General features: G+C 35.0%; 1 protein-coding gene across 18 annotated transcripts in view; it reads right to left on the bottom strand.

Moving 5' to 3' along the window:
• LOC116724430 (voltage-dependent N-type calcium channel subunit alpha-1B-like) overlaps window positions 1–12055 on the bottom strand; it is a 135571-nt gene that overhangs the window by 26158 nt on the left and 97358 nt on the right. For 8 of the 18 annotated variants that reach the window (XM_032570113.1, XM_032570115.1, XM_032570124.1 and 5 more), the window contains 6 exons: window positions 10842–10853; window positions 8233–8253; window positions 5095–5191; window positions 3020–3180; window positions 2801–2938; window positions 69–270 (listed from right to left, as the gene is read on the bottom strand). In XM_032570113.1, coding sequence (XP_032426004.1) covers window positions 69–270; window positions 2801–2938; window positions 3020–3180; window positions 5095–5191; window positions 8233–8253; window positions 10842–10853 — 631 coding nt within the window. The remainder of the gene's footprint in view (window positions 1–68; window positions 271–2800; window positions 2939–3019; window positions 3181–5094; window positions 5192–8232; window positions 8254–10841; window positions 10854–12055) is intronic. The other 10 variants (XM_032570121.1, XM_032570126.1, XM_032570122.1 and 7 more) reach the window with 2 other exon arrangements.

Raw genomic sequence — 12055 nt, 5'->3', positions numbered from 1 at the left:
GACGTATTCTGTAAGCCATTTTGGGATAAATAAACTGTAGTTTTGGCAGATAAAACCAGAAGCTTCACCTCGTTCTTCTCCAAGCTGCACTCCGACATCGCCTTATCTCCCTGCTCCTGGAAGGTGATGATGATCAAAGCTACAAAAATGTTGACGAAGAAGAACGGAAACACCACGAAGTAGACCACATAGAAGATGGACGTCTCCATGCGGAAACCCGGGCTGGGGCCCTGGTCTTCGTACGTGGCGTCCACAGAATGCTTCAGGACCCTGAAAAGAGAAACTCTCTGGAGATTATCAAACACTCAGAGATAAAACGCTTTGTTACGATGCTTTTGTAGAGATTAAAACGCTTCCTCCGCTTCCTTCAGCTTTTACTCAACTCTGCCGGATACACTCCAAGAACTTTCATCTGGTGAGACGCAAAATGAAATGCTGAAATGCAGCACTGAGATAATCATCTGCTTTTGTCACTAAATATATAACCGCCCGCCAAACAGCATATTAGTAGAAATAGATCAGAGCAAATTATTTTCTTATCTTCTAAAGTGGTTTTTCTAGCTCTGAAACTCTTTCCAAGTTTTCTTTTGGATGTTGTTTTCAAAGGTTTTGTTATGTTTTTATTTCCACGAGTCATCCACATATGTCAGGAATACAACTTAAAGAAGACTTATCTCTGTTTCCACTACAAATGTGCTCAAAGCTTTGTTGATATTCCACTACTGTTGATAAAATATAATTTTCCAGTTGTGGTGTTTCCATTAAATAAGAAATTAAATACAAATCACATGTGAGTAAGTTTGTTCATGTGATAACTCATTAAAAATATGCAGCGCCATCATCCTCCAGTTACTTCCTGTTGTCGTCTTCTTTGTCGTTTCTGCCAGTAGTAACGTCCTGTTATTGATCATGTGACTCAGTAATGTGAAAAAGTGTTCCAGTGTAGTTTTGTGAAAAAATAATTCCGATACAACTGGGGGAAAAAAGCACAGCAAAAACATGAGCTTTTTCTATATAGACGTGTTTTCATTAATCAAATTTATTTTTGTAATTTTAATTTGCGCAATTTTAAAGTTTTTGTAAACACAGCTGCTGTAAATAAAACAGCCAATAAAGGTGGAGAAACAAATCTTCAAACAAAAAACAAAATCTTACCAAGTATTTTTGTCTAGTTTCTAAAGCAAATACTTGAAATCAGAAGAAGACTAACTATTAACTTTTCAGCAAGAAACAGGAGCTTATTTTAAATTAATAATTCCTTAATATTGATGAAAAATTACTAGATTATTTCAATGATAAGACATTTTTCCATGTAATAATCTGGATAATTCGAACTTTAATTGTACTACTCCTGCTTATAATCGCAGAATTATAATTTTATTTCTCATAATTTGGACTTTAATAGCAGAAGTAAATTAAAATTTTTGGATTATTTTTCCTCAGAACTTCAGTTTTTTTCTCTGAATTCTAAATTAAATAGTAACAAAAATGTCAGAATTCTGATTTGTCTTCGTTCTGAATTTTGACATTTTTTTCTGAGAAATTTGACTTCTTTTTTCTCACAAATTCATCTTTTTTCTTTGTTTCCAAAATAAAACCCGGCCGTAGCAACCGTTCTTTGTTTTAAATTATTATCACTTTCATCAAAGCTACATAGTAAAACACTGAAAAAACACAAAATCTTCCCAAGTATTTTAGTTTCTAGGGCAAATCTCTTAGTGCACCTTAAGTCAGATAAAATTAACTTTTGAGCAAGAAACAGGAGCTTGTTTTAAGTAAATAATTTATTAATATTGATAAAAAATTTATAATTCCTCTGGCAGATTATTTCACTTACAACATGGGAAAAATGCCTTGCTACAATTGAAATAAACTGCTTCAGAACTAGAACTTTTCCATCAATATTAAGGAATTATTGATGTTAAACAAGCTCCTATTTCTTGATTAAAAGTTTTTAAGTTAGTTTTGTCTTATTTAAAGCATACTAATACATTTGCACTAGAAACTAAACCAAAATATTTGAACGATTCAACATAAAGCCACGTGGATCAGAGGTTTCTGCAGGACTTTAGCGTGTAAAACGAAATGATCTGACTCATTATTCTCAGATTACAGGTGTCTGCAGAGAGGCGGCGTGGGCTCCAATCCTCCTCCTGCGAGTATTTAGCAGCTTCTGCAGGAATCTTTTCTGTTTTTATCACGATCTGCTCGTTTCCCATAAGCTGCTGTATAATTACCTGCTGCTTGTGAAGCTCTTGTAACAAGAACAGCAGATATAAAGATGGAGAAACAGACATTTTTGTCACGTGTCTGTCAGTTTTCTGCCTCTGTTGCACTTTGCTTGTAGGTTAAACTTTAATTTAGATCTCATCTGACCAGAGTTCCTTTAATTAATTACTAGATTAGACAGATGTCATTTTGTGTTGGTCTATCACATAAAATCCCATTAAAATATATTAAAGGAGTATAAATATTTCATATTTTTTGGTAAACCCAGCTGACCAAACGTCCTGGAATTTCACTGGGGTTGCTAGGCGGCGAGCGGAACTCTGCTGGGGTTGCTAGGTAACGGGCAGTGCCTGCTGATTTCTGAGGTTACATTCCAGAGGTTTCTGAAACGGCTCATTTACCAGACACCAAAAAACATGAATTTATTGCCAAAAAACGTCTGGGAAGTTGTTTTTTTAAGCGCTTGGGTTGTTTTTAGAAGCATTGGCGACCCAAATGAAGATATAAAAACATGTAAAATGTGAATTTTTGATGAGTAGGTCACCTTTAGTAACATGTTCTAATCACTTACAGTGGCCAGCCCTCTCCAGTGGAGACAGTGAACAGCGTCAGGAAAGCCCAGAGAACATTATCATAGTGAAACTCATACTTCTTCCACTCTCTGGGCTGAGCCGTCACTTCCTTACGATCGTACTCCAGAAACTGACCTCTGCAAGGAAGTAGAGCGGATAACAGAAACTAAATAACAATCAAGAGGAGAATATGGGCGGATGTGTTCTGGTAACTGTACCTGCAGTCTTTCTCCAGACCTTTGGACTCGTCAGTGCAGTAGAAGAATTTGCCTTTGAAGAGCTGAACGGCGATAACGGCGAAGATGAACATAAAGAGGATGTAGACGATGAGGATGTTCAGGACGTTCTTCAGAGAGTTCACAACGCAGTCGAACACAGCCTGAAAATACAGACAAAAACAGACAGTCAGGAATGAGCGTGAAGCTACACAAAGCTAGCAGGAACAACATCTAGTTACAGCGAGAAACTTTCATGTTTTAACGAAATATAAAAACACCTACAGATGTTACACTGTTAAGCCATTTCCTATTTAAAGGCAGAATCTCTTTCAGTTTTAATGTTTTTGTTCATTTTTGTTGCTAATTGTTCTGTTTTCAGTGATTGTGTTCATGTTGCTTCACTGTCGCTTTAATTTGCCCTTCAGCGACAAACAACATTTTAAATTAAATTTTAACTTGAATTTAATTTATGTCAACAAAGTATTACTATATTAACCTTTTTATTTTATACACTAATGAATGTGTTAGCTCTCAACCCAGTCAGTATAGAATAAAATATACTTTTCAGATGATGCAGTTATTCTGAGACAATCCTGACAGTCATAAGATACAAGGCAGCAAAAATACATCAGCTAACTAGATAGCTAATCTAAGTTAACTGTCTAGTTATCTGATCTAGTCACTAGATAGATAGATATCTGAAATTATAGCTAGCCTTCTAAGTAGGAAGGCAATTGGTTAGTTGGTTGGTTGGATGGACAGATAAAAAGCTAGCTAGCTAGATATATCTCGCTAGCTAGCTGGCTAACTGTCACTCGAGTTCACATTGGGAACAGGAAGGTTTGTGTTCCCATGTTTTCCTTCCTTCAGATTTCTTTCTGTCTTTTCTACCACCATGTCTGTTTTCAGGATGAAGAGCTTTGTTGATCTGTCCTGACATGCAATCCAACCAATGAACCTGCTGCTGCATGACTGATGTTCATCAGGAGCATATTCTTCCTCTCCTCCACCAGCAGCGCTCCGTCCGAGCTTCCACAGAGAGACGGAGGCGGCCGGCTGCCTGCCAACACCCATCTGTCTCACTCCTTCACTTCTATCACTCCAGTCACATCACTCCTGTGAGAGGCTTTGCTTTGGGACGACCAGCAAAGGGAAGCTGTCATTTCTCCATTTGGAGACAATAAAGGCTTGCCTTGTTAAAAATCGTCTGCTGCTGTTGTTGATTTACGTTGGTCAAACTTTAACCTGATTGGTTGAGAAAAACTTAATTCATGAAATATTTGGAGAGAAATTTTCAATTAAACATTAAAGACAAAGTTTTGAGACATTTAGTGATACTACACTGCAAAAACACAAAATCATCCTCCATCTACTTCCTGTTGCCTTCTTCTTTGTTGTTTCTGCCAGTAGTAAGATACGGCTATTTAAATTGGGCAAAAGTCATAAAACTCAGCCGCAGCGAGTGTTTTTTCTTTATATATATATATATATATATATATATACAGCATATATTAAAAAAAAGAATAAAAAATAGGAATTTCTGAGAAAAAACGTCCAAATTCGGAAGAAAATCAAAATTTTGACATTTTTGACATTAAGTATAGTAAAATATTTGTACTAAAATCCAAACCCCAAATGCTTTTGTGAATGCAGTGATTGACTGTTTTACGTTTTTAGAAATTGTTAAAATGATTTTTGTTGTGGGGCGTGCCGTGGTGGCGTAGGGGTTAGCGCGACCCACATTTGGAGGCCTCAAGTCCTCGACGCAGCTGTTGTGGGTTCGACTCCCGGACCCGGCGAAGTTTACTGCATGTCTTCCCTCCTCTCCTTCCCCTTTCCTGTCAGCTTACTTTGTAAAAAGGGACTCTAGAGCCCACAAAAAGACCCCCTGGAGGGGTAAAAAAAAAAGATTTTTGTTGTATGAAACTGAAGGTTTTTATGGGTTTTGTGAAGGTCTTCCTATAGAACTGCTGAACTTTAACTTGCCTCAGATCTCCATGTGAATCTGGCCAGAAACAAATGCTGAGAGTATTTCTGTGAAAATCAGACTTTATTTCCAGACGGCGTCGCCGTACCTTCAGCTTCGGCAGCCGCTTGATGGTCTTCAGAGGTCGCAGAACTCGCAGCACTCGCAGGGATTTGATGGTGTTGATGTCTTTTCCCTTCGTTCCTCTGTGAGGAGTGAAAACGGCGTTAGTCTGGGAGAAACGCTGCAATCGACTCAAGTTTTAACTTTCTCCATTCGATCAGTTTTGCGTTAGAACAGCAGGTAAACTGATCAGAGCTGTTAGCATTCGGTTAGTGGAGAACATGCAGTTCAGTGGATTATCTAACTCTACGGAGTTACAATTGTGTCTGTTCTTTGCTCCTCTGTTATGCAACTCATCCTTCTTTTCTTTTGTTTACTTACATTGTATCTAACACAAGATTACAGAAAAGGATTATGGTCAATAACAAAAAAAGCATTTATTCTTAGAGTGTAAGATGGATTTGTAAGATTAAAGCGAGTCAGAATTCAGAAGAAAAGAAGAAGCAAAGGTTCAGAGAAAAAAAAGTCTAAATTTTGAGACTAACATCAAAATTCAAAACATTAAAAAGTTGAAATTATGAGAAAAAAGATGAATTTTTGGGAGAAAAAGTCAGAATTCTGAGTCTGAAGTCAGAATTATCAAAGAAAAAAGTACTAATTTTAATTTTGAAAAATCTGAAATCTGAGCTTAATGTAACAATTCAGAGGAAAAAACTCAAAATTCTCAGAAACAAAGTCAAAATTCTGAAGAAAAAAAGTCAAAATTCTGAAGAAAAAAAGTCAAAATTCTGAAGAAAAAAAGTCAAAATTCTGAAGAAAAAAAGTTAAAATTCTCGAATTTATATCTGAAAAGTTCAAAGGTTTGCAGTTAAAGTTGCAATTGTATGATTAAAGTCAGATTTCTGACAAAAAAAGAATTCTGAGGTTGTTGTCAAAATCATGAGATTAAATTCTTTTTTTTTATAAAAAAAAAAGAATTCTGAGATTTCAGTAAAATCTGTTTATTGTGGCACTAATCTTCTTGAAGTAAAAAGCTTGAACAATCTGGAACACAAGTCAAAAACTGTGGGAATTCTTTTCACTTAATTGATGAAACTCAAATTGTTTGTATTATAAATATGTATTAATAGGAGAAACCGAAATGCAGCATAGAAACACAGGAAACAGACTCCCATAGAAAAGGGAAATAGACACTGAGCAACTATCAAACACTGAGTGTTTATCAGTGTTTGCAAAGAAAAACATGCAGTAAAAATATAAATGTACATCTCTACGTATGATTAAATAAGGAGTTTTAGAGCAGATGTTGCCTTTATTTTATTTGCTTGACTGAATCCAGCCCTAAGGAGAGCTAAAGTGCTAGCATCTGCTCACCAGAAAACCAACAAAAATTCAGTATATTTAGATTTTCATCCTTTTTTACCATGACCTACCATTAAAAAAGAAAAAAAAAAGTTTGAGTCATTTCCATAAAACAACAACAATAAACCTGAGTTTGTTCTCCGGTAAAAAGTGATAAACTCCAAATATTATGACTTTGGGAGTTTTCTTTTACAATAAAACATCATGCAGCTCTCATGCTTCTGCACATCATGCAGTCTCTGGTTTCTGTTCCCATATTTAAAGGTCAGAACAGTGGAATAGATTTCAGAAGCTGAAGATGCTGCAGAAGGTTTTCAGGCTGGCTCCTTCTGCACTTTTGGTCCACATAAAACCAAAACATCCCATCAAAATGAACAGAAAACTACAGATTTGTTGCATTTCAGAGGATCAGAAAAATGTCTGGCTGCTTGGAGAGAAAATCAAATAAAGGTTTTCTACTACACTGTTGTGTTTTTGGGGGAAATACAAACTGAAATCAAATTGAAGCAATTTGTAACAAAAACAGGCTTTTAAAAACATTATTTCTAAAAAATAGTCATGAATTTGTGTTTTTCTAGTTAAATATAAGGCTGCCTCTGGCCTGTTTGTAGCCTAGGAGGTAAAATAAAGTAAAACATTTATTAGTTTAAATTGAAATAAGAGGCTGCAGTCCTTTACTCCGTTAAGGGAGTGAAAGGCTTTAACCTGATAAAGCTTCTTAAACTGTGATTTTAGGAGTTTAGAGTCGGATAAAGACCAGCGCTGATGGATCAGATTGATTTAAAGAAATGCTGTTTACAGCAGACCGAGCTTCTGAAATCTATTTAATGGCGTTCCCAATATTGTCTTCATAACTTTAGTTTGTCAATATTGGCTCAGGAGGATAAAAACGAGCAAAAACACAGAATATTACCAAGGATTTTTGTTTAGTTTCTATTGGAAATATCTCAGCACACTTGTATTACTCTAGGATCGGACGATAATCGTTTCATACCTGTCGATGTCAATAATTATTGATTAAGTTTTTGTTTTAATTAGCTGAAATTTATTGTTTTTTTTATTTTAAAGCAGTTATGAGGCGCAGAGGGGAAACTTGAAACTGCTGCTGAGTCAGTTACCCAGCAGGTCGTTGCTAGGCAACCAAAGTGTGAGCGAGTCAGTTGATTCCACCAACCTAGCTTAGCTAGCTGAGAGGTTGAGCAGCTTTTAAATTAAAATAAAAAAGCCAGAATTCGGCCAATAAAGTCGGAATTGTACGATTAAAAAGAATTCAGAGGAAAAATAAATAAATAAATTCTGAGGAGAAAATTGGAATTGTAAGATTAACTTTAGACTTCTGATTTTAAAGTCAAAATTATGAGAAGAAAATGAGAATTATGCAATTAAAGCAGGAATTGACTTAAGTCGGAATTTATTTTGACTTAATTCTGAGATTAAGTCAAAAATCATAAGGAAAAAATGTCAGAAATCTGAGATTATTACATGAGAACGCTGTCTTGTTATAAGTAGAATAATCTGTCAGTGGAATTAGTAATCTTTAATCAATATTAATAAATAATTGATTTAAAACAAACTACTATATCTTGCTGAAAATGTGTAGTATATTTCAAGTGCACCAAGGTATTCACACCAGAAATTAGACCAGAAATGCTCGGTAAGACTGAGGTTTTGTTTGCAGTGAAGGTTGAGGTTTGGTCACACTACAGGCACCTTCAGACTGGAGGTTTGTTAGGAGGTTGGGAATGGTTGGGAATTTCCTGGAATGTCTTCCAGGAAATGTGCTTTTAAATTGGGATTGGGTGTAAATAGGGGCAGTTCCCACCTGGCCACACTTTGTTGTGATCTGACGAGGAAAAGAAATGATAAGCAAGCAGACAGCACAGAAATATCACCAGCATAGAAAGAACTAAGCAAACACTTAAAGCACAGATTAAACAGACATGAAGACTTTATTTAACCTTACAGACTGAAAAGACGCTAAAGAAGATCGCTTGTTGCAATTAGACGAAAAAGAATTACAAAAAAAAGCAACAGACAGGTTTAATAAACTCTAAATTGAAGCGCTGCAGTGAAAGTAAATCAAATTTATAAGCCAGGGTTGAATAAAAGACACTGATGATGATCATTTGTGCGACTGCTTTCACATTGCAAGAGCATTAAATCATATTTTTTATTACTTTTATCGTCTCTCATTTCTTTTTAGGAGCTCTTTTCCAGCTTCATGCAGGTTGTGTAACTCTCTAAGGAACCAAAAACCTAAAATCACATTAGTCTTTAGTGTTGGAGGGATAACAGCTAGAAAAACAACAATAAAACACAAATTTGGATGATTTAAATAGAGAAATATTTATATAAAAAATCATATTGAGTTCGGGTTCATCCATAAGAACATTTTGCAGCGGCTCAGTCAAAGTAATGGCTTTGACTGTTAATGATTTGGGTGATGGTTTTTAATCAAATGTAAATAAAAACAGATAAATTGCTTTTCGCAAAATTGAGACGATTTATCTATAAATATTTTGGTATAATTTGAGCGACTCCAATCTCAAGTCCACTCAAAAACCAAACTGTTGGTTTGATTAAAATAACTTGGAAATTCAAATTTGCCAACAAATCCCGGCCTCTGTTAGGTTGAAGTGAATTCAAAAGCCAATGTGAACACCAAGCGGACCGAAGACCGCTCCAAAACCAGAAGTGGACTACAGCGCAGGGCATTCTGGGTAAATAAAATAAAAAGAAACACGAGAGTCTGGCACTAGCAGGACAAATGACTCGTGATTTTTTTACCAAAGACAAAAAATAAATTCTTCAACGTACATCTGATGCTACTACATTTTTGTTTACATTTTGCGGTTAGTGTCTTCTGTAGGGGTTTTCATGTTGTTTCCTACAGTAGTTCTTGGTGCAGCGCCCCCACAGGCGAGGAGACAAACAGCTTTTTCAGAAGGTTTGATTCATTTGACTCAGTTCAGTGTGAAATCGAACAGCAGCAGCTGAAAATTTAACAAATGTTTCAATTTGGTCCCAAATCAAACCAAATCTACTGAACTATCAGGTGTGAAAACAAGGTTTCTGCAGGTTTCACCAACTCAAATTTAAGACTGAAAGGCCATTATGAATAAAATTTAAGACCTGTTTCACGACAGGAATCTAGAAAATAAAATCGCATATTTTATACAATAATGGCAAATTTTTTTTGTCCAAATTCCACGTAACATTGTACAAACGCCAACCAGCCAACTGGTAATAATTTACATTTATCAATATAAACACAAAAAAGCTAGCTAGCTAGAAGCATGTACCAGCTGGTTAGCGGTAGCTTAAAGTCACAGAACGTAATGAAAACGTCCACGTGTTAAAAAAAGCTATATAGAATATACGATTAAATATTCCTGCCACAACAACATTTAAAACTTATTAACTTATTTAAGGCAAACTTGACATTTCTAAATGAATTTGAGATTTTAAGGCCTTAATTTTAGATACATAAAATTAAGACTCAATGCTTTTCAAGGACTCTTTTTCTTGTAAGAAAGTTTTTGAGACAAATTGAAATGTTTTATCATCCTAACAGACCTAAAGTGGAAATGTTGACAGGAAAAAAAGTTAAAGATCTGTTTTATATATATATATATATACACTATATATATATATATGTTTTATTTTATTGAGTTTTCCAAAAAACATCAGAAAAGAGGGAAAATAAATGAAACATTCTAGAGGATTTTGGTTCTATATTAAGGATATTATTCATTTATATTTGGGGGGAAAAGTCATTCACTCCATTGCACAGTTTATACAGTGACTTACAAAAGCTGATGAGAGCTTAGAGAAAATATTGGACCTGCTGATATATCTACTGTCAGAACTGATATAAACCATTAGACCTTGCATTGTGAATGCAGTCATATTGACTGCTTCATGTGATTGATGGTAAGAAAGACAAAACGATGAACCAAAAGTGAGCAGGAGATGAGTGGAAAACAGAAAATAATCTCACTAATTTGTGCAAAACTAGAAAAACAAGAAAAAATCTGGTAAAAATGTGTGTTTGGGTTGAACAACATTCACTCCGTTTATTATCAGTTTCAAAAAGATTTCTCCCAAATGTGTGAAAGTTGTGGATTGAAGCTGATTCAAATCATTTTCACAATATTTTGGTCGATACCAAATCTTAAAGGACCAATACGCCAGATGATTTTACAGCAGGTAATTACAGTTATGCAACCTGGATGAGCGCTTATCTAACAAAAACAGAGTAAATGCCAGTTTCTTCAATCATGACTCTGATGATAATGACAAAATGTGACATTTGCTCGAGACGTTTAGCTGCGAGACGAAGGCTGTAAAGTCGAGCGACACCGGGTTGATGGACGTGAAGGAAAGCGAGCGGACACAGACGGAGAAGAGGCAAGAAAGAGCAGGCGTTACCCCATGAGGCTCCTGAGAGCGATCCGAGCCGGGAAACAAAGACAGAAGAGGACATAAAAGTGGCAGAGGAAGACTCAGCAACAGAGAAACGACGCAGAGAAGCAGCAGCAGCGGCAATAAGACAGTAAAATCTGAGTCAGGGGAAACGTCACAAAGCAGAACCTCAGAGAAAAGCAGAAACAAACAGGTGGAGAAATTTATTCATTTATTGATACTCCTCATAATATTAAGAAATTAAGCTTTTTGTTGTTCATACACAACAATATGCCTCACTGCAAGTCAAAAAGAGAAAAAGACTTTAAGATTTAGTTTTAAAGAAAGCTGATATAACCTGGAAAAACCCAACGTTTGATTTGAGTTCATGCATTCAGCAGGGGAAACGTTTGAAAATAAACGTTTTTAAGCAAAAGAAATGACACAAAACCAAAATCTTACCAAGCATTTTTGGTGTAGTTTTTAATTTAAGTATCTTATTACTCTTCATATAAGACAAAACTGACGTATAAGTAACTTTTCAGCTTGTTTTAAGTCAACAATACCTTAATATTGATGAAAAATAACTAGTTCTACTGACAGATTATTTCACTTTTAACAAAACATTTTCTAAAGAAAATAATCTGAAAATAGGACTAGAACGTTTTCATCAATATTAAGGAATTAATTACTTTAAAAAACATTTCTTGCTGAAAACCTACTCATAATTTAGGTTTGTATTATTTCAAATGTACTAAGATATTTTCTCTAGAAACCAGACAAAAATACTTGGTAAGATTTTGTGTTTTTACAGTGAAATCTGCTGTTGATACTTTATACAATCAACAAGAGAAAAGCACTTAAGTTTATTTGTATGGCAGTTTAAATGAATTTACATCATTAAACATAAAAAAGTCACCGATTATGAAACAAGAAATAAACATTAAATTATATAATATCATCAGATATTAATTAATTCTCCAGTTATTGTTAATCAAAGGAAATTCAAAAGTATGGAATTTCAATGTTTTTTATTTCTAATTTATTCAGTGATTTATAAACTATAAGCAATTAAAAACGGTTCCATCAGTGAATTTCCCAACTGAATACATTATCTTCAATCAAAGTTCAGATTTTCCAGTTTAAGACTGAAAAACAATCTTTTCTATGGTCTACCAATAAATGTGCAAAGAAATTTACCTTTAACTTCTGCAAAATGTCTGTGCAAAAATAGGAAGCAA

Source organism: Xiphophorus hellerii, chromosome 8 (assembly GCF_003331165.1).
Source record: "Xiphophorus hellerii strain 12219 chromosome 8, Xiphophorus_hellerii-4.1, whole genome shotgun sequence".
NCBI classification, from domain to species: Eukaryota; Metazoa; Chordata; class Actinopteri; order Cyprinodontiformes; family Poeciliidae; genus Xiphophorus; species Xiphophorus hellerii.
This window is presented reverse-complemented; position numbering and strand designations above follow the sequence as displayed.